A 22,935-nucleotide genomic window follows, 5' to 3' on the forward strand; every position below is an offset into this window, starting at 1 on the left:
ATAGAAACACAAATACCTGGCTAAAATTGCAAAGATTTCCTTAGCTCAACTACCATCTGCACACTTGTTGACTTTGGTATTGCCATAGACAAGCATGATTATTTGAATGGTATCAAATCTACTGTGTACTACCTATTACATACTAACAAAACATGCTGCCACTGAAACTTTGCCTTTGTTTACAATATGGCTTGCTCCCGGCTCCATTCTGAGCAATCATTAACTGGGAACAAAGGTTCTTCAAACTCATTGGAAAGACTCCTTTGTTGTGTGCACTTTTCTAAAACCACAGTTCTTTGTCTGCTCCAGCTCAGCTAGTTGGCAGTGGAAATGCCAAAAACATCTGTGCTGAGAAGTGCAATGAAAAGTCAGTCTCCCTTTTTTTGCAGAACACATTTTCAGTTGCATCTATGATTGTGAAAAGAATGAGGGCAGATAATGGCATTACAAATATGTGATTCAGCAAGTGCATAATGCACTGGGTGAAGTGACTTCTAGTATTTGGATCAAAGACTTGTGTGTTACGCATCTTAATTGGACCAATTAAGCTGGCGGTATTGTACCCCTTGTCTCTCTTCTGTAAATACTCAGGACCCATGCACTGTGTTTGCAGCGAGAGGTATGTATGTTTATAATTACTTCAACGAAGCAGGTGCACAAGGACTATTCTGTGAAAAGGAGCACTGTATTCAGATACAATTCAGGAGCTTGTTACATTCAGTTGGGTATTGCTTCTGCTTATCTATGTCTGACCAGAAAAGTAGTTTAACCTGCATCCTCAACACAGATGCACTAACCACCCAAACACATAAGCATATTGTCTTCATCCTCTCATCTTACTGGCCCCTCCCTTTGTCATCTCTGCCTGATGTTCTCATCTTAACTTAGTTTGTTCTGGGTAAGGAAACCATTGTTCTGTTCACTAAGGCACCACAGATAGTGCTATGTTACTAACTAATAGTTAATATGTAAACATATACGCACCTGTTCTGTAAATGGGCTTCTAGTTCACACCTCTGCATAGTCTGCTGACACTCTTTCTGGAAGGGACAGAGGATAGTCAACTTATCCAGCAGGTTTCTCACTAGAAGGCTAGACTTTCGGCAGTATTGGAAACTCAGTTTTTTCCGATCCATGGGACAAAAGTTATACTCCTGCATGAAGTTCTCAAGGCACTTGAAACAGTATGTGTGTCCACAGGGTGTATCCATGGGCTGGAGCAAAGGCTGAAGGCAGATATGGCAAACCAGCTCATCATCCACTTCATCTTGGAAGTTATAAAGATGATTGTCCTGTAACAGGTGGAACTGGCCACATTTATGGCAAAGTTCACTGATTTTAGAGACCTGCTCTTCCACTGCAGGGTCAGCCATGATATCCAACATCAGAAGAGAGCTTGTCAGTTTGAAGAGCAGGAGTTAGTGGTCTCACAGGACTTCTCTAATGAAAAGGGGAGAGAGAGAGAATTAATCACTCAACTGTCTAAAATGCTAGTTAAGAGGCCACTGTCAACTTGAAATCTAGTCAGTTAAAAATAAGTTAAACGCAGTTTCAAGAAGCACACCTGTTCCAAGTCCCCCAGCTAATTTTTGTGATTTTGCATTTTTCTATCTCCCCATCCCCTCCCTTAATTTTTCCTTTCCACTGTAACTATGAGAGACCCCCACCCAGGCAGCAGGGGAAAGTAAGGCTCTGATTCAACAAAGCATTTGTGCATCTGTTTAAGCATTTTGGCGATCTGGATCCCAAAAGATTATGCATGGGAAATAGTGACACTGACTAGACATAGTTCTGTCAAATACACAAAGTAAAACTAACTGAAATTCTTATTCCTTATAATTACAATAATAATTGCAAGAAAAGTGATTAAGTGACAGTTTCCTTGTCTACCTTTCTGGTTGGTATTTGTCTTAAAGAGATGGGGGTTAATGGATTTTTTTTGGGGGGTGAGGGGGAAGGAAGAGAGGGTTGAATAGAAATTTTAAATCTAGGAGGCATTTCCTTCCTCCCAGTCCTCTCCTTCGCAAAAAGAAAACCCTGTTAGTTTTAACCATGAGTGTATTGTTCACTACTCACACAGGCACACATTGTGTGTGTGTTCAAATAAGTATTCTATGGAACTAAAAAAAAACCAACTGCTTTATAATGAAGGATAGAAATACCCACCCAGGCCACTACATAATTCACTATAGTGTACCCAAAATGACTGAACTTCATTGGCTTTGTAAATAAATCTCAAAAGTTGTGGAGTACAAAGATAATGGGACACATTCAGATCTCTGCAGCTGCAACTACATTGATCGAATTGCATTCTGAACGTTGCCTTGCTTGGCAAGCACAGACAAAATTGTCACATTGAGGATTTTGTTTTTTAATCTGGCAGTTATAATATAGGTTTCAGAGTAGCAGCCGTGTTAGCCTGTATCCGCAAAAAGAAAAGGAGAACTGGTGGCACCTTAGAGACTATCAAATTTATTTGAGCATAAGCTTTTGTGAGCTACAGCTCACTTCATCGGATGCATTCAGTGGAAAATACAGTTGACAAGAACCTCTGAGGAATGGGGGGGGGGGAATAAACATGGGGAAATAGTTTTACTTTGTGTTCACCTGCACATCTACCAATGTGATATATGCCATCATGTGCCAGCAATCACCCTCTGCCATGTACATTGGCCAAACTGGACAGTCTCTACATAAAAGAATAAATGGACACAAATCAGACGTCAAGAATTATAACATTCAAAAACCAGTCGGAGAACACTACAATCTCTTTGGTCACTCGATTACAGACCTAAAAGTGGCAATTCTTCAACAAAAAAACTTCAAAAACAGACTCCAATGAGAAACTGCTGAATTGGAATTAATTTGCAAACTGGATACAATTAACTTAGACTGGGAGTGGATGGGTCATTACACAAAGTAAAACTATTTCCCCATGTTTATCCCCCCCCCGCCCCCGTTCCTCACACGTTCTTGGCAAAGGCTGGAAATGGCCCACCTTGATTATCACTACAAAAGGCTCCTCCCCCCCTCCTGCTGGTAATGGCTCACCTTACCTGATCACTCTTGTTACAGTGTGTATGGTAACACCCATTGTTTCATGTTCTCTGTGTATATAAATCTCCCCACTGTATTTTCCATTGAATGCATCCAATGAAGTGAGCTGTAGCTCACAAAAGCTTATGCTCAAATAAATTTGTTAGTCTCTAAGGTGCCACAAGTACCCCTTTTCTTTTCTTTTTTAGTTATAATATAGTAAGCCATATGGTACCGCACAGGGCTGGAATTCTACATCCTGCACTTTTCTAAAACTTTCATAAAAATAATTAGGAATGAGATATTTCTAGTGTGAAAAGTGCAAGAAGATAAATTTTGTACTTGGATGAAGTGTCTTGAAACAATTCCTTTATAGAATGTGAAAAAAAAGTTTAGATTTTGGAGAAAACTGGTCTACACAAATGCCTGGAGGAGAACGTAGAGAGGAACAGTAACTTATCAAGAACTGTAAGCAAAAGTCAGGAGTTTCTAACAAACAGACACACACCATGCTACTTCAATTCCTGTCAAACACACACGTCAGCTTTTTAATTAAAAGGGCTAGTAATCACAAATCAAACCATTTTGTTTTGCACATTGTTACTTTGTCGTGGAAACTTACACACTTCAGAAGTCGAACAGTATCACTGTCAAGGTGCCAGGGTATTGGGAAGACGGAGGGTAAAAATACATACATAAAATAAAATCAGGCAGCAAGTTTGCTCCCCATGCAATCCCTCTGAGTGCCAGTGTCACCCTGTGAGTAGGAGCTTACATGGGATATCTAGTTCAAGTGCTTTGCTTATGTCTAGTCTTTACTGTAAGTGACTTTTATCACTTCCCACTCCAGACAAAATAGGAGGCATATTTCAGATAATGGGAGAATGTGAACAATACACAAGCCTATGTAGTACAGATGAAGAACGTGGTATCCCACGCTCCAGCATTGTAGAAGCCCCAGGGTTCTGCCAGCTGCAGCAGGCAGGTACATATAGTACATCTAAACCACCCAGGCACAGCCTCTCTTGCCATATTTTTCACACAAAAGGACATATTTTGATCCTCACTTCTCTTGAGAGCTAAGAGGTAATATTACAACTTCAGACAAGCCCCTGACACCACCTAATGATGATGATGGGCGATCACTCATTACCAAGTATGATCATCTTCCGTGGGAGTTATGGGTCCTCAGGCGGCTAATAAGGCCAATCCTTGAACCACAGGTTCTATTGCAATGAGGGCAGATGTTTTCAGGCTCAGCAGGAGGCTGTTGACCATGACTAGAAGCCAGTGTCTCCTTCCTTCCGTGCCTCTTGTCCTCTTCAGCTTGCAGGCGAGCAAGTTCAAAATGCAGGGGATCATCACATAGGACTTCACTTCATTTTAATGATCCTGGGCAAGTATCTCCCAAGTGTCAATGTCAATATTACACTTTTTTAGGTTGTCCTTCAGTAAGTCCTTATAACGCTTCCAGTGTCCACCCATGTTACGGTACTCTTCTTTCAGCTGAGAGAAGAGCACCTGTTTTGGGAGGTGATGGTCTGGAATCCGGACAACATGACCAGTTCAGTGGAATTGCTGACGGATGATTATTGCCTCGATACTGGTGGTCTTTGCCTCTTCCAGGACACTAATATTGGTGCACCTGTCTTCCCATTTGATCTTCAGAATCTTATGAAGGAAGCGTTGATGGTGCCTCTCAAGGATTTTCAAGTGGTGTCTATAGGTTGTCCAAGTTTTGGACCCATACAACCATGTTGGGAGAACAACAGCTTGATAAACAAGAAGCCTGGTGTCTGTTCGAATGTCGTGATCTTCAAAAACCCTGTGCCACAATCGAGAAAAAAAGCTACACTGGCACAGCTCAGGCGACGTTGAATTTCTGCCTTGGATGAAAGATGACGTCCAAGTTAGAGGAAATGATCAACATTCTCCAGTGCCACTCCATTGATTTTGATAGAAGGGACATGTAATACCTCATCTGGAGAGGGCTGATAGAGCACTTTAGTCTTCTTGATATCAAGAGTGAGACCAAGACATGCGATGCGTAAGCATCGGTAAACACATTTCAAGATAGTTTGAAGATCTTTCTCAGAGTGGGCAAAGATTGCGTTGTCATCAGCATCCTGAAGTTCCACAGCCAATGTCGTAGAGATCTTACTCTTGGCTTTCAGCCTGCTAAGCCTGAACAGCTTTCCATCTAGTCTGTAAAATAATTTCAATGCCAGCTGTAAACTTTCCAGCAATTAGGTAAAGAATGACTGCGATAAAAACTGCAAACATGGTTGGAGCGATGATACAGCCCTGTTTTACTCCTGTTTGCACTTACACCAACTAATACTTGGATTCAGTCAGCCCAATACCAACAACTTAACACCCCTACCTGTCCACCCCATGCTTTCCAAAGCCAAATAACTATCAGTAAGACACAGAGGCACAGTTGTACTTTTGGGTTTATACTACATGTTTTAATAGTTGCATAAAACATTTTGGCAGGTGATTAAATAATACATAGTTTCTCAGTGAAAATCAAGAATTCACTCCTACTTTTGCTGATAAACCATTGTAAGCCTTTTCAAATGTATCCTGCAGGGTTTCATTCTCTGCTCTTTTTGCTACAACGTTACATTTCTAGACTAGTGGGAAATAGACTTCCGTATCTGAATCCAGTAAAAAAAATATATAGTTCTTATAAATTCTATTTTCCTATAATCCCAATATTAATTCCAAATCTAATTTTTGAAGGTTCCATATTTAAAAATGGAAAACTGGACACCTAATTTGTCTAACAACTCTAAGTGCTCAAATAGGATTTACCTTACATCACTGTCCTTTCAACAAAGAGGAAGTTGCTTCAGATGTTTGGGAACCTAAACCTGTCACATCAGCGACGAAACTCAACCCACACCCGTCGGCAAGGTAGTAGTTTGTGAACAGCACGAGTGAGGTGGCAAGCTTGAACATGCCCACTGGCTGTTCAGTGATTTCAAACAAAAGCAGATGTTCTGTGTAAGTACAATTAGTAAGAAGTTACTCAGCAAAGACAACTGCTTAAGAATCAGTTTTGTTACACTAAATATTTGGAGGATGCCGTTCCAGCACTGAGGGTTTGGTTCTACTCTCACACTGGTCTGAGTGCTTTAGCTTTCACAGAGTCACTTTAGTCTAGTCACTCTTATACCAAAAGTGAGAGCACAATCAGGCCCTGTAAACTCAGATTCAAGTTCTAAACATGCAATTTAAAATACGCCTGGAGTCGTCATGGGCAGCTTCTATCAAGTTTAAACTTCTCATCCTTTTCTACAAGGGCCAAAAATCACCTGTCTCCACTCCATCTCACAACACACTCTTGTTTCTTCTCTCCTGCTTCACTTCAATTATACCACTCTTAACGCCACTTAACTTCCTTCCCCTGCTTCCACTTTTTTGACTTCTTCCGGGTTGTGGCTTAAGACAATGTGCCAAGCCCCCTATATTATTCAAATCTCTCCCTAAGATCCATTCTTCCCACAAACACCAACTACATCAGTCAAATGCCTTGTCTACCCTAACACTAAGAAAAATGTTGTCTTTTACTCTTTGCACCACACAAAAATACAATATGAAGAAGCCACAGGGCAAAGTTAGGTCCCAAATCACTGTGTTTACTAAATAGACACAACCCTGTAAGGCCTAGCTGCATGCTATTATTGCCCTTGACTATTTTCTGGGTGCTTCTAAAACAGAGAATATAGTGAATGCCACTGGAGGGTTCAGACTATTTAAAGAGATACCACCCAATTCCTATACACTACAAAAAAGGAAGAGGATAAAGCGGGAGGAATAAATCTTAGAAAGCAAAAACTTTCCTCTAGATTTCTCAGTGTGTCATGTCTTGCATGCGCTAGAGTGCAAATTCCTTAGGAAGGAACTGTTGTGTTTTGGCTTTACCACACCAAATACATCATGGGTTCTTACACACATACACACAAACAAAAGGATAGTAGAACCTCAGAGTTACAAACAACCTTCATTCCCAAGGTGTTTGTAACTCTGAACAAAACATTATGGTTATTCTTTCAAAAGTTTACAATTGAACATTGACTTAATATAGCTTTAAAACTTTCCTTTTTTTTTTTTTAGTAGTTTACATTTTACACAGTACTGTACTGTATTTGTGTGCATTTTTTTGTCTTTTGTCTCTGCTGCTGTCTGATTGTGTACTTCCAGTTTGAAAGGAGGTGTGTGGTTGACTGGACAGTTCGTAACTCTGGAGTTCATAACTCTGAGGTTCTACTGTATATCCTATTTTTTTGTACTAACACTGAATCACAGAATAATAGAAATTAGAAATCTTCCTTGCTGTATTAGGTTGTCTAGTCTGCCAATGCAAAACTATTCCCTGCACTATGTCAGTGGATTGACTATTCTTGTTTTAATTGTGTCAAGTGTTGGAGCTTCCAGCACTGCTTGTGTCAGATATAGATCCCCTCTCTGTGTTCATCTGCAGCATTAGTAATAGCACTACTAAATTATGTAGTATGCCAAGAAACACACAAACACTAAACCTTTTAGTACTATTTCAGGCTATGGAATTCCAATTAAAATTAAATTCAGATATACCCTTAAACTTGCAAATACTGATTCAATACTCTCATAATCAGGATATTTTAAAAAGGAATGCTGTCTAAAAAACCTTCCCAAGTTTATACTTCTGCCTGTACTAAGCTTCTCTATATTACTGTAGTACTTCTTTTAGAGAAAAAGAATTGTGGTTGTTCTTGAACTACCCAGATATTAAAGCATCACTGTTTGCAATGCTATCATTTGACATTCTTACATTTCTACTTCCTGTTTTCAGCACTTAGCTCAATCATAAAAAACTGTTTGGAGCACAGATGTGCAAAATCCAATCCAGGTCTATATAAGGTACTTACGTGCAGTCCCTTCCCTGCAATTCTCATATCTAAACACCTGACAATCTTTCATGTATTTATCTGCACAACACCCCAACGAGGTAGAGAAATAGTACTATTCCCACTTTACAGATGGGGAACTGAACCTCAAGTGACTTGCCCAATGCCATACAGGAAGTCTGTGGCAGAGCAGAGAATTGAACTCAGGTCTCTCAAGACCTGGGTCCAAGACTTTATGCATAAAACAATTATGTATTGGTGGGACAGTGGGGAATTGAGGCATTGAGATAAGCCATTTTGGTTCATCTGTAATTCTGAACTAAAAGCCGACATAGTTCTGTAGAAACAAAACTTCTGTGATTTTTTTCTCAAGAACACAAGATTGGTCAGCGAGACCTACCAAACTTGACATATTACAAAATAAGGGAACATACAATTAGTCTCTGTAAATCATGGTGATAAAGACAGAAATCAGATACTTCAAGGATTATTCATGAAAGGTTCTGACAACTAGAAGAAATTTGCACCATATTGCACTTCAAACTGTTTCTGTTCCAAAGAAAAAGTTCATTTGTCGTATGACTAGTTCATATTACTACAGAAAATATTTTGGTAATTTAAAAGTTTTATATTGTGCACTTAAAGGAAAGTGCTTACCTGCTACACTGATCACATGGAAAGCCCCAAGTTAAAAATCTCAAAATGGATTTTTAACTAAACACAGTGCATGCCTAGATTAGGTAAACTGCAATAGTTTATTGCATTAATATTATTCTACTTATTAAGTTTATGAACACATTCCCCCGGGAGACTGGAAATGCAACATTCCCATTACTGGATTACAAACAAATAAGAGCAGCAACAATTAATCTAAATTCCTTGGATGGACAAAACACAAACCCAGAGCATGCTGGGTTGGCTGAGATCATAGATGCAAATATAAAGTTCTTGTAAGCATCAGTACCCTCCTGACTGCTCAGAGCAAAGACAACAAAGTGAGTAGCCAGTGCAACATAAATCCAAATATATCTAGGACAGTATGAAAGAATGGGAAAATAACTGTGAAACTTTCTGCAACTTTGTGTGACCAGTTTTCACACAATTGCAAAATTCTGCATTTTCATAAAACGGTGAATTAGCTGGAAAAACCATGCAGAATTTTGCTCATTTTCACAATGAAGAGTTTTGGTTTTTTAAGCTAAATTTGGCCTCCATCTTGAGTGAAAGTTTGACATCCAGAAAAGGGACCAAGTTCATGTGAAATACAGGAATGCTCATATTTTGAGCATTTAATGTTGCTAATACATTTCACAACCCTAGCTCAGTTGCTGTCCAGCCATGGCGCAGAGATAATTGTTGCTGTTATTGCTAAGCACAGACTACTTTAAAAAAAAGGTTGGGTTTAAAAAAACAAACAACCAAACAAAAAACAACCCCACAACACTTAAGGTAGGTCAACTTTAAATATACAGGATAAAATGCAGGAATAGTTCTCAAAGGGGACACCATTCATTCTGGTGTTCTATTGCTGTTCCTTACTGTTCTTTGCTTACTGATATTGCCGAAGATTAAACCACCAGAGGTAAAAGCACCAAAGAAAAGCAGCTACAAGCAGCATGTCTTTTGTACAGTTAAAGAGAAGGTGATCCTTTTAATGATTAACTCTGGGAGTTTTATAATAAGCCATCTCTGAGAGCATTTTTAATCCAGTCTCTAGTAAGTTATTGTGATGCTCTGCCTACTTATGGGTGTACTGACCAGGGAAAGCCAAGTTAGCACTCCTTTAGCACACTAAGCTTAAAGAGATACCACCAATTTAAAAATCTTTCTTCTATCCCAACCATTTTTACCCACTGTTTAACCACTAAGAATACAATAAATGAAAGGGGATTTGGGGAAAAATAATTTTCTCTTTTCAGTTAGTTCATTTCACAGAATTTTGTGTGGATATTTCTTACAGGAACAAATAGAGAAACTAATTACCAGAATAATAAGAAAATGATTGTAAAACCATAAAAAGGCAGGGGACATCAGGGGCAGGTGTAATACCAAAAATGACTATTGTCTCATGTTTAAGAGCAGACTTCAAAATGAGTGTCTATTAACATTATTCTTATTGGATATGTGCTAGCATGGTTTGACTGGCAAATGTAGGCAGAAAAAAGGTTTCTGGAACAAGGCTTAACAAAGTAGGAAGCCAGGAGTATGACAGCCTTAGGGCTTGTCTACACTGGCAATTTACAGCGCTACAACTTTCTTGCTCAGGGGTATGAAAAAACACCCCCCGGAGCGCAGCAAGTTTCAGCGCTGCAAGCAACGCCCCTCATGGAGGTGTTTTTTTGTTTTTAAGAGCGCTGGGAGAGCTCTCTCCCAGCACTGTGCCGCAACCACACAAGCCACGTAAAAGCGCTGCCATGGCTGCGCTTTAGCGTTGCCAGTGTAAACTAGCCCTTAGTCTAAACAAGGGCCCCAATTCAGCAAAGCACCCAAATATGTGTTTAAATTCATCCCTATTCAGTAAAGCACTTAAGTGTGTGCTTAAAGTAGGGGACTAAGTTTCTTTCCTGCTTTTTTTATTTATATGAATTTTGCAAACTGGTGTGAAATGTTCTACTAATGAAACGAAACAGCAGTAGGCCCAATTCCCCCCACCCCTTACACTGGTCTTATACCAGGTGACTAACTTCAATTAAAAGACTCCTGATTTACAGTGAACAGGGAGGGAAGAATCAGAACACTTCAGTATTGAGAAAATGCTGACTTACCCATTTATCTACAAGTGCCTTACAAGCCAGAATTATATGAATGCCACAAATTTCAGTTTTCAGAGTAGCAGCCGTGTTAGTCTGTATCCGCAAAAAGAAAAGGAAGACTTGTGGCACCTTAGACAGAGATGAGCTGCCAAAATCTTAACAATGAGTTCCCTCCTCACCCCACAAGGGGGTCGCTGCCCGCCCCCCGGGACTCCTGCCCCATCCAACCCCCCCTTCCCCCCCCCCGCATTCCTTGACTGCCCCCAGAACCAGGCAGGAGGGTCTCCTGGGCCACCATAGTCGGTGCCCACCCCACCCCTAAGAGCCAGAGGCACCTGCCAGGGGGTGAGGTGGGGAGTCCCGGAGGTGCTTACCTGGGGCAACTCCCAGGAAGCATCCGGCAGGTCCCTCTGGCTCCTAGGGGCGGAGGAGCATAGCTAGGGGGGAATTGGGGGAGCAGCCGACTCCCTGGGTGCTCCACCCACCGGCAGCTCCCCACCCCGCGCCCAGCCCCAGATCACCTCACCTCTGCTCTGCCTCCTCCTCTGAACGCGCTGCCCCACTCTGCTTCTCTGCCCCCTCCCCCGGCTTCCTGGGAACCAGCTGTTAGGCGGGAAGCCTGGGAGGGCTGAGAAACAAGTGGCGGCTTCACACTCAGGCCGAGGGTGGTGGAGGTGAGCTGGGGCGGGGAGCGGTTTCCCTGCCCCCTCCCCCCCCGGCTGAGGCACGGGTGGCCCTCCTCGTGCCCCCCCGCCCCAGCTCACCTCCGCATCCCTGGGCCTGAGCAGGAAGCCGCTGCCTGCTTCTCAGCCCACCCCGGTTCCCGTGCAAACAGCTGATTCGCGGGAAGCCTGGGGGGGGGAGGGGGCGCGGAGAAGCAGAGCGGGGCGGTGCGTTCAGGGGAGGAGGTGGAGGCGGAGGCGAGCTGGGGCTAGGGGTGGGATAGGGAGCTGCCAGTGGGTGCTCTGCACCCACCAAGTTTTCCCCTTGGGTGTCCAGGGCTGGAGCACCCATGGAGTCGGCGCCTAAGGCACCACTTTTGGTCGGTTAAATTTAGAAGCCCTTTTAGAACCGGTTGTCCCTCACGGAACAACCGGTTCTAAAAGGGCTTCTAAATTTAACAACCGGTTCTAGCGAACCGGCTCCAGCTCACCACTGACCTTAGAGACTAACAAATTTGAGCATAAGCTTTCGTGAGCTACAGCTCACTTCTTCGGATGCAATCAGTGGAAAATAAATTTCAGTGTAGAGTACTTAAGGTATTCCCAGAGCACAAGAACAGAGGACTAGACCTAGATGTTTTACTGCAGTCAAAGTAATTCCATTGACTTCAGTTGTGCTACTTGCAATTTACACCCAGGTAAAAGATCAGAATCCAGCTCAGGCTCTTTCAAATATCCAGACAGTACAGTATTGTTCATACTGAGGATGTGTCAGCATTTCTATTATACACCATCTCCTCTTCTCATTTTAAAACTATCCCATGGAAATTCTCTTCAGAATGAGCAGTACTGCTTCAGGTCCCCAGTATGATACAAGTTTTTTAATGTTACAGCATATTAGTTGCATTTGTTACAAGACCATAAAATGTTTTAAAGCTATTGCCTGTGAAATGACACCTTTACAAAGGAAGATGTAGCTGACTTGTTGAATGGCATCTACTGGGAAATAATTAGTACCTTAAGCTTCCTGGGAAAGTAAAACAAATCAGACAAGACAGGCAAATAAGAGGTACAGAATTTGGAAACTTTCATTACTGCACTTTTATGAATATTCACTTCTTGGACTAGTTCATGATACTGCAAGATCATTGATCTGGCAATTCTAACATTTTAAAGCAAAGGGAATCTATGCTTGAGTCTTTTCTTACTTACAACAGTGTAATTTGATTTGATTTTTCAATAATTATTCCTAATTCACATCCATGTAACACAAAAAGAATCTAGCCCTGTCATTAAATGAACATTGTCTGGGTAATAATTCCAAAACGGTTCCCTCTCACCACCTTTTTTATTAAAAAGGTACCATACATATTTACAGAAGTGTCTAAATACAGTTATCACAAAGACCTAAACAATGGGTCTCTTGAGGGCCAAATGCAACAGGGATTCAATGGTATGTAAATTGTTCAGAAGACAAATTTTAGGTGGTAAAGTAGTTTTAATTCATGATTATTTTAATTCAAAATGTGTAAAATTAATGCCAGGAAACCAGAAGTAGTGGTAGGTGTAGCAGGAAAGGCAGCTAGCAAGTTGCTTTATCATTTTCCCTCCAGACTGCCACATACCTTATTTATTATACATTTTTGTTAAGGCTTTTTCTGCTACACCCATCTCCCCTCACTTCTCTCTTTGATACACACTTTGAACTTAGCAGATATGTCTGTCGAAAAAAATAAGTTTATACGGTTGTTACTCTATCCTTAAACTGATGTTTGTCTAAGCAAGTAGTTTTGTTGAGGGGAAGGGAAAAGGCATCCAATGGGGCAATTTAAGGATCAAAAGTGTCTAAACTTAATTAACAATCTGAACTTCTCCTGCAATTAAAACACAACGTCCAAACCAAAACGACTAGGAGACCTGAAGTTAAGACTCAGGCTTCATCCAGGTAGCTAGTAGAGAGCTTCTTTCCAAGGTTTTGATATGCTTTTGAGAAGAAGAGATGAAGACCATGTGTCTATCAACTACATAGACAATAGGAATTCCTAATACACATCCTCCTGTGTCTCTGTAAATTCCATTTATTTTAAAGAAGGGAAGATTATACTAAGTCAGCATTATGGTTTACAGGATCTTAAATATGTAATGTGCAGAGGCACGTCTTTGGCATATGCCTTTGTTCCAGTAAAACCCTGCCAGCTACTGCAGTAGCTTTAATGAGCACATGTGAATGCTCATACCAGATCTGGATGTTGTCCATATAATACATGTAAGAAGAAAGCAGCACTACTTTCCACCCACCACAATAATTCCTGAAGATTTTATGGTGAGCAGCATTCCTCACATTATACGACTGTATTTGAAACTGGGAAACTTTTATAAAATTCAGTATTAAAGACATCTACCCATTGTCATATACCAGTGAAAGTAATATGGGGTGGGGAATAGTGTTTGAGATGACAGTTCCCATCCTAGTTTAAAAGGGGACTTTACAGAATGTTGTTTTAAAATTACTCCATCTAAACATCAATCCACTTATCAATATCCCACGATTTGCAATTGCTGCTTTTGCAGATTATATGGCAGTTCTATACTGACCCCTTATTTCTTATGGGGAAGTCCTCTAGACTTTAATGTAGATTAAACCAATATCTTAATATAAATTAATTTTAGAGCTTTTTACAGTCATACCTCAGAATTATATTCCTGCGCTAGAATTCTCTATTTTCTGTAGGATAGCTGAAATACCCATAGGAAGATTATTTTCTACAGGACATTTGCATAAGGAATCAAATTTTTCCACCACAAGTGATCTGGCAATGAAGTAGCAAGGATAGATTCTGCCTTCTCTTACATCAGAGATGTACATGAAAGCAGAATTTTACCCAGTGTGGTGGAATGTGTTTCATCCCAGTCAATTTCATAGCCATGGATAAAGATGTCAGTTGCTGGATTTTGACTTTTTAACGGCAAAATGAAGCAGTGAGGGAAGCTGAACTGTGAATGAAAGTTCCTCAGTAAGACAAATTTTGCTCTGTTATATTGGCGTTGCATGAAAATCTGATGAAGATAGCCCAATGTACCTTCTTGGGACATTAGGGACTCAATCTGTCTCACTGTGCTGAATTCAGGTTTATCAGAGGCAACCCAAGAGCATATCTAGGAGACAGGTTTCAAACTGCCCTTCTGAGATTCCCCAATTCTGGGCCCACACTACACTGGACTGATCCTCCAGGCTGCTCTAAGCTGTGCCAGGCGACAACAGCAGTTGTTGGCTGTGCCACTATGGCAGATCCACGCCACCCATGGACACCAACAATCAACAGTGAGGTGATCTGCCCAGGTTAGAGTTTCTGGAGGTAGAGGCCAATGCTGGAACAAAGTTTGAGCTTATCTTTTTTCCATATGTAAACTACAAACTGTCTAATTAAAGCTATTCTTAATTAAAGCTATTCTTAAAAACAATTGTTTTCTGGACTCTTCCCCCCCCATATCTTAATTGAATATGGGGGAGAAAAGTGAAAAGCAGCTCATCATTATTTAAAACTTCAGAATTCTAGACAGTAGAAGCAGAAAAGACCATTGAATTATCCAATCTGCCACCTTCTGCATGTTTACAGGCAGAAGAGTTTTCTGACTTTTTTTAAAAAATATTTAGGATTGTATTCTGTTCTCAGTTACACCTATGCAATTCCACCAGCTTCAATATGGTTATGTGGATGTAATTTAGGGCAGGATTTTGTCCTTTCATGTAAGAATTTTCTTGGCTGTTTCTTACTGAATTTAGAGACTAGCAAAAACAACAAAACTTGTTTCCTTTTCCTCTGTTTTTTTTCCAGCTGTGCACTTTTTTGAATTTACTAAGATAAGGTCAGTCTGAGCCAACATCAGAAATATCAATAGCTTCTGTAGAACCATTGTTACCCTATGCTGTGTGCGTGCATGTACATATTTACACTGAGTATGTAGATATTTCTCTTTAGTTTCTTCTCCTTTCTGGTTAAAGTTGCTGGAGTGATGACACAAGAGACTGAAGTCCTCTTTTTATCCACAAAAACAGGGTAGCGACAGCACACGCTTCCCCAGACTGTCACCTGCCAATACTCCTCAAGTTTGCCTTGATAGAATACACAAGAGAGGGAGGATGTTTTCTCTAGGCCTATTAATTTCTTGCCCTTTCTCCAAGACTGCCAACAAGGTGGCCAGCTGGCAACAACAACTGTACGGTTTTTAGTCACAAGGACGCTCATGCATTGCATTTATTTATTTCATACAGACTACAGAACACCCCACCCGATGGTAAGAACTTTTGGTTGCTAAAAAAGCGGCTGGATTCAAACAGGATACTTCATCAGACTAAGGCTCGCAGACCCCCTGCTCAAAGCAGGACCAATTCCCAGTTAAATCATCCCAGCCAGGGCTTTGTCAAGCCTGACCTTAAAAACCTCTAAGGAAGGAGATTCTACCACCTCCCTAGGTAACGCATTCCAGTGTTTCACCACCCTCTTAGTGAAAAAGTTTTTCCTAATATCCAATCTAAACCTCCCCCACTGCAACTTGAGACCATTACTCCTCGTTCTGTCATCTGCTACCATTGAGAACAGTCTAGAGCCATCCTCTTTGGAACCCCCTTTCAGGTAGTTGAAAGCAGCTATCAAATCCCCCCTCATTCTTCTCTTCTGCAGGCTAAACAATCCCAGCTCCCTCAGCCTCTCCTCATAACTCATGTGTTCCAGTCCCCTAATCATTTTTGTTGCCCTTCGCTGGACTCTCTCCAATTTATCCACATCCTTCTTGAAGTGTGGGGCCCAAAACTGGACACAGTACTCCAGATGAGGCCTCACCAATGTCGAATAGAGGGGAACGATCACGTCCCTCGATCTGCTCGCTATGCCCCTACTTATACATCCCAAAATGCCATTGGCCTTCTTGGCAACAAGGGCACACTGCTGACTCATATCCAGCTTCTCGTCCACTGTCACCCCTAGGTCCTTTTCTGCAGAACTGCTGCCTAGCCATTCGGTCCCTAGTCTGTAGCTGTGCATTGGGTTCTTCCGTCCTAAGTGCAGGACCCTGCACTTATCCTTATTGAACCTCATCAGATTCCTTTTGGCCCAATCCTCCAATTTGTCTAGGTCCTTCTGTATCCTATCCCTCCCCTCCAGCATATCTACCACTCCTCCCAGTTTAGTATCATCCGCAAATTTGCTGAGAGTGCAATCCACACCATCCTCCAGATCATTTATGAAGATATTGAATAAAACCGGCCCCAGGACCGACCCCTGGGGCACTCCACTTGATACCGGCTGCCAACTAGACATGGAGCCATTGATCACTACCCGTTGAGCCCGACAATTTAGCCAGCTTTCTACCCACCTTATAGTGCATTCATCCAGCCCATACTTCCTTAACTTGCTGACAAGAATACTATGGGAGACCGTGTCAAAAGCTTTGCTAAAGTCAAGAAACAATACATCCACTGCTTTCCCTTCATCCACAGAACCAGTAATCTCATCATAAAAGGCGATTAGATTAGTCAGGCATGACCTTCCCTTGGTGAATCCATGCTGGCTGTTCCTGATCACTTTCCTCTCATGCAAGTGCTTCAGGATTGATTCTTTGAGGACCTGCTCCATGATTTTTCCAGGGACTGAGGTGAGGCTGACTGGCCTGTAGTTCCCAGGATCTTCCTTCTTCCCTTTTTTAAAGATTGGCACTACATTAGCCTTTTTCCAGTCATCCGGGACTTCCCCGGTTCGCCACGGGTTTTCAAAGATAATGGCCAGTGGCTCTGCAATCACAGCCGCCAATTCCTTCAGCACTCTCGGATGCAACTCGTCCGGCCCCATGGACTTGTGCACGTCCAGCTTTTCTAAATAGTCCCTAACCGCCTCTATCTCCACAGAGGGCTGGCCATCTCTTCCGCATTTTGTGATGCCCAGCGCAGCAGTCTGGGAGCTGACCTTGTTAGTGAAAACAGAGGCAAAAAAAGCATTGAGTACATTAGCTTTTTCCACATCCTCTGTCACTAGGTTGCCTCCCTCATTCAGTAAGGGGCCCACACATTCCTTGGCTTTCTTCTTGTTGCCAACATACCTGAAGAAACCCTTCTTGTTACTCTTGACATCTCTGGCTAGCTGCAGCTCCAGGTGCGATTTGGCCCTCCTGATAACATTCCTACATGCCCGAGCAATATTTTTATACTCTTCCCTGGTCATATGTCCAACCTTCCACTTCTTGTGAGCTTCTTTTTTATGTTTAAGATCCGCTAGGATTTCACCATTAAGCCAAGTTGGTCGCCTGCCATATTTACTATTCTTTCGACTCATCGGGATGGTTTGTCCCTGTAACCTCAACAGGGATTCCTTGAAATACAGCCAGCTCTCCTGGACTCCTTTCCCCTTCAAGTTAGTCCCCCAGGGGATCCTGGCCATCCGTTCCCTGAGGGAGTCGAAGTCTGCTTTCCTGAAGTCCAGGGTCCGTATCCTGCTGCTTACCTTTCTTCCCTGCGTCAGGATCCTGAACTCAACCAACTCATGGTCACTGCCTCCCAGATTCCCATCCACTTTTGCTTCCCCCACTATTTCTACCCGGTTTGTGAGCAGCAGGTCAAGAAAAGCACCCCCCCTAGTTGGCTCCTCTAGCACTTGCGCCAGGAAATTGTCCCCTACGCTTTCCAAAAACTTCCTGGATTGTCTATGCACCGCTGTATTGCTCTCCCAGCAGATATCAGGAAAATTAAAGTCACCCATGAGAATCAGGGCATGCGATCTAGTAGCTTCCGTGAGCTGCCGGAAGAAAGCCTCATCCACCTCATCCCCCTGGTCCGGTGGTCTATAGCAGACTCCCACCACTACATCACTCTTGTTGCACACACTTCTAAACTTAATCCAGAGACACTCAGGTTTTTCTGCAGTTTCGTACCGGAGCTCTGAGCAGTCATACTGCTCCCTTACATACAGTGCTACTCCCCCACCTTTTCTGCCCTGCCTGTCCTTCCTGAACAGTTTATAACCATCCATGACAGTACTCCAGTCATATGAGTTATCCCACCAAGTCTCTGTTATTCCGATCACGTCATAGTTCCTTGACATCACCAGGACCTCCAGTTCTCCCTGCTTGTTTCCAAGGCTTTGTGCATTTGTATATAAGCACTTGAGATAACCTGTTGATCGCCCCTCATTGCCAGTATGAGGCAGGAGCCCTCCCCTCACAGACATTCCTGCCTGTGCTTCCTCCCGGTATCCCGCTTTCCCACTTACCTCAGGAAGTCTATTCCTTACAGAGAACAATGTCAGCACATAAATCCCTGAATTCTCCCTTCAACTATTATGTAGGGGTTTGGAGCACATTACAATCTGAACGGATATAGTTCCTGGTCATGATTCACTGTAGTTCTAATAGATGCAGAATTAAGGCCTAGCAAATGAAATCGAGCTGCAAAAATGCAAAGAATCTGGTCATTAAGTTTTTTCTTAAAAAAAAACGAACAAAAAAAACCAATAGTCCATAGAAAGGATTAACTGCCACTGAAAGATATTTATAGAATAAGTCTGCTATAGCTGTCAGAAAAAATAAATCTTCATAATTGGACATGCAGTATTTTATTCATAAATTAAAAAACTAGAAGGGACCTCCTGGATCATCTAGTCTAGCACTTCCCCTTCCCACATAGTTCCTGATACTGCAACTTTCTCCACATGAGCAGTTCCTCAAATTCATATGGAGACCCTTTGAACTCAGAGAGATTCTGTGCAGGTGTAGAGATCCACCCATACAAAGCCTGTTGCAAAATCCAGGACATAGAACTGAAGTCTTGATTTATCTCTGGATTTCTTTTTTTTGTAACCTCAGTTTACTAGTTTCCCCCTTTAGTTTCTAAATATTACCTCCAGATCCTTCCCCTGACCACCTTAGTAATACTTACTTTTCAGGAATTGATGATCACTTACATCCCCTCTATCACTTCTTCTAAACTCTACACTGCCAGTTATCTCATGCCTTTTAATACTCTGGTCATTCTTGTAGCCTTCTTTTGGACTATTTGAATGCTTACAATCTGAGGCGGGGGGGAAAGCTTGCCATGTGTTTTCATATTTTGTGAATCCACTCACTCCTGTGATGAGACCTCATGTGCCAAGTTTCAGTCCAGAGCAAAAATTTGTGTCTGAATTACAAACCCTAGAAAGTAAGGTGATAAGGGACTGTCAAGTGTTATGCTTAATTACAGGAGTGTTATCACTATAATAATCTGACCAAAAACAGGCAAACAAGCGGGGGGGCGGTGGAGGGGACAGCAATAATCAGATAAAACGCACTGACACCTGTGAGTAAGACAACAGCTGCAAACACTTTGGAAAGACATACAAATCAGGATAAAATGATGTGGTTTAATTTTCTGCAGCTTTAAGTAAAATTGGTGGAGCAATTTAGACAAGGATTTCTTACTGAAACAAAGAACTTGTGTATGAGAGCGTTGCGTGAAAATCTGATGAAGATAGCAGGAAGCACACAGTGAGTAACAAATGTCAAATGGTTTTTGTCTCCTATTAGAATAATTAAATGAGGACAGTACCATCTCCAATTTGTAAACTTGCCCAATTAACTATTTTTAGCAAGATTATAGAACTATACATCATCTGTAAAACAACTTTCAGTGCCACAAAACCAACAGCTACTTCAGTAAGTGGAGAAGGAAATTTTAAATATTTCCAAAATTATTACACACTAATCAAAATTTTTAATTTTAAAGTTATTGGGTTTCCCATTTTAAATGTAATATTACACAGAAGGTTTTATCAGCTGTGCTTGCAGCACACACTTTAGAAATCTGAAGCTAGAGAGAGGCCTGTTTGGTTAACAGATTCATTCATGGTATTGCTTGAGACATTATCCAGCTGTTTCTTCTCCCCCCCACCCCCATTACAATACCTATTTCCCAGGCTTTAAAACGTTCTCTCCACACACACCAACCTCTCCCAATAACCTCTCTGCACGGGTTAATGGAAACCTGAAACAAAAATCCACTTTCCTTAACGATTTTTCCTCCCTCAGCATTGGATACTTTGGACCTGATTCTCCACTCCATTATACCAGTTTCATGAGATAGTAATTCCCTTTTCTTTGGAAAGCCTGTGTAATGAAATGGAGACTCAGTGTGGGATTTTGTTTTTGGTTTTTTTCTTACTGTTACAGGACCACTCATGAGCTCTGGGCTTCAAATCATTAAGAGTGAGGTTCTGTGCAACAGTGTAGTCAAGGGTACACACGGCTAAACTGAGTTTACCCTCTTCTCATTTGGGGAATATGGAATTTAGGTTAGTTTACCCACTTCTTTTTCTACCACTAGGTTACTGGTGCTGCATCTTAGGGTATGTCTACACTTTGAGCTGGAGGTGTCATTTCCAACTCAAGAAGACATACCCGTGCTATTCTGATCAAGCTAGTGTGCTAAAAATAGTGGGTCACCATGGATGCGTGGATGGGATTGTGCTCATAGTGTCTAGCTGCTCACACTGTCACAACTACGTGCTATTTTTAAGGCACTAGCTCAATTGGAGCTAGCACAGAAATGTCTACTTAAGCTGGAAGTCACACCTCCAACTCAAAGAGCAGATGTACCTTTAAAGGTAAGCACATAATTAGGAGTCCAGGGGGCAGAGGGTGTCTATGATAAATTTAAGCTACATTGTGCCCTTCCAACTATGGCTTCTCTGGGGACAGCTGATGTCACCAGTGTAACTTAGACAAACCTGGGGTGTTGTCAAACTTATGGCAGTCTCCCTATGCTACCTAGAATCTCCACAGCACTGCATGTGTAGCCCTGTCCCAGGACACCCACTACACTAGTGCTGTCAAAGGAATCTTCAGAAGCCAGGACAGACTTTTCGTGGTCTTCCACAGTTGGATATAGGGCTTTATGCAGCTCTGACCCTTTCACCTGGCATAAAGGGACCAGAAAGAGGTTGAAGATCTCACTTTACATTTCTACTTTGTTTGTCCCACTGCAAAATAAGCAAAGTCAAATACATCACTGCCATTTTAAAGAGAGAAAAATAAAGACCAAAAAGAATTGCACAGCCAGATCAAACAAAGTAAGGCTGGATTATTCCAGCTAAACAGCAGCCCTCAAATGTTCCTTCTAGACATCTTATGCTAACTTTTCCAGAAAGACACCCTTGATATAAATAGTTGAAAAAAGTCTTCTTAACTCTGACACCTCCCAATTCGCCACATAATCGTGTTGTCCTCTCCCTTGTCCTATCCTGCCCATGATGTTGTCATCTTCTGTTTTATTTACAGGCTCTTCTATTGCACTTATAACCATAGCATTGGATTATGTCCTATATAAATGAATTTAACCCCCCTTTGAGGTAAAGGAGCATTTCTCTATTAATTGTATTGAGTTTCAATTGGCTCTGCACAGGCCCATGCAGTTGTCTTTGTAGAAATGTGGCTCTGGATGATTTAGCTCTTTGAGGCAGGGACTTCACCTTCACCCGTATTGCAAAGAACAATTCAGGTTTATCGTGCTCTAAAAGAAGGATTTTACTTTATCTACTTTTCCTCTCAATCATAATCGAAAACTAGAAAAAAGTTCAGCTAAAATGGACGTGTCTTGATTTTATGCCTCATCCCTGGAAGCTGTGGTCCATATGCAACGCTCAATAAAAACAAACTTTTGGACCCTCAGATAGCTAATTAGGCCATCCCTACTTTCAGCAGCTCACAAAATGAGCAAGACTGACTATTTCAGATTACGAGGCATGACGCAAAACTGAAACAGTATCTTATTACAGCAATAAGTGTCTTTTCTCATCAGCTCCATTTTTTCCCCAACTATTATCTGAAACCATTTATTTTTCCTTGTTTGTCAATAGATCACATTTCTCTATTCCCTCTATTATTCACCTATCACTGTATTATTCAACTCTCAAGTGTTCTGCATAAAGAACACTATTCCAGTTAAATTGCACTTTGAGATTACTGTCAAGTTAAAACTCAATTCTTTAAGGAAAAAAAAAAGGGTAATTCTGAAATTATTAGTGCTTTATGTCCATAGATCTCAAAGCACTTTAAAAAGGTGGATGAACACATTACTCCTGTTTTATAGAGGGGGGAATTAAGGTACAGAAAGGATGAGAAGCTTGCCCGAAGTCACATAATGAGAAAATAACAGTCAAAAAATAGAACCTAGGTATCCTGACACCTATAAACCACAATGCATTATTTCTGTTAATAACAACACCTAATGAAAAGGAAGACTTACTCTTTGTATTTCACCTAGGTTGGACTGTTCAGTAGATTGATCAGTTTCCTTTTTGTTTACAGTTCATTTCTACAGGCTTTCTTATTCTCTCTCACAACTAACACCCGCCCAATACTGCAATGTTCCCTGGGACCATATAGTCACGAATAACCCCCAAAACTTCTCATTGACTTTTAAATGTCACTTACTCACCTCTAGTAAGATCAGTTGTAGAGCTGTATTGTGGGGTTCATAATACCTACATTTTGAGGCTAATCTACCTGTACGTACCCAGAGGATGCCCTTTCAATTGGTATTTAAGGGCACTCGTTTTTTGTTGTAGC

General features: G+C 41.5%; 1 protein-coding gene across 4 annotated transcripts in view; it reads right to left on the reverse strand.

Moving 5' to 3' along the window:
• Nucleotides 1-22,935, reverse strand: part of LOC311526019 (ligand of Numb protein X 2-like) — a 46,888-nt gene that overhangs the window by 18,625 nt on the left and 5,328 nt on the right. For 2 of the 4 annotated variants that reach the window (XM_084638637.1, XM_084638638.1), the window contains one exon: nucleotides 985-1,440. In XM_084638637.1, coding sequence (XP_084494763.1) covers nucleotides 985-1,385 — 401 coding nt within the window. In that variant the 5' untranslated portion in view covers nucleotides 1,386-1,440. Of the gene's footprint in view, nucleotides 1-984; nucleotides 1,441-2,607; nucleotides 2,629-4,189; nucleotides 4,209-22,935 lie in introns of those variants that run through there. The other 2 variants (XM_084638640.1, XM_084638639.1) reach the window with 2 other exon arrangements.

This window comes from Lepidochelys olivacea (genome assembly GCF_965140295.1).
Source record: "Lepidochelys olivacea isolate rLepOli2 genome assembly, chromosome: 9".
Taxonomy (NCBI): Eukaryota; Metazoa; Chordata; order Testudines; family Cheloniidae; genus Lepidochelys; species Lepidochelys olivacea.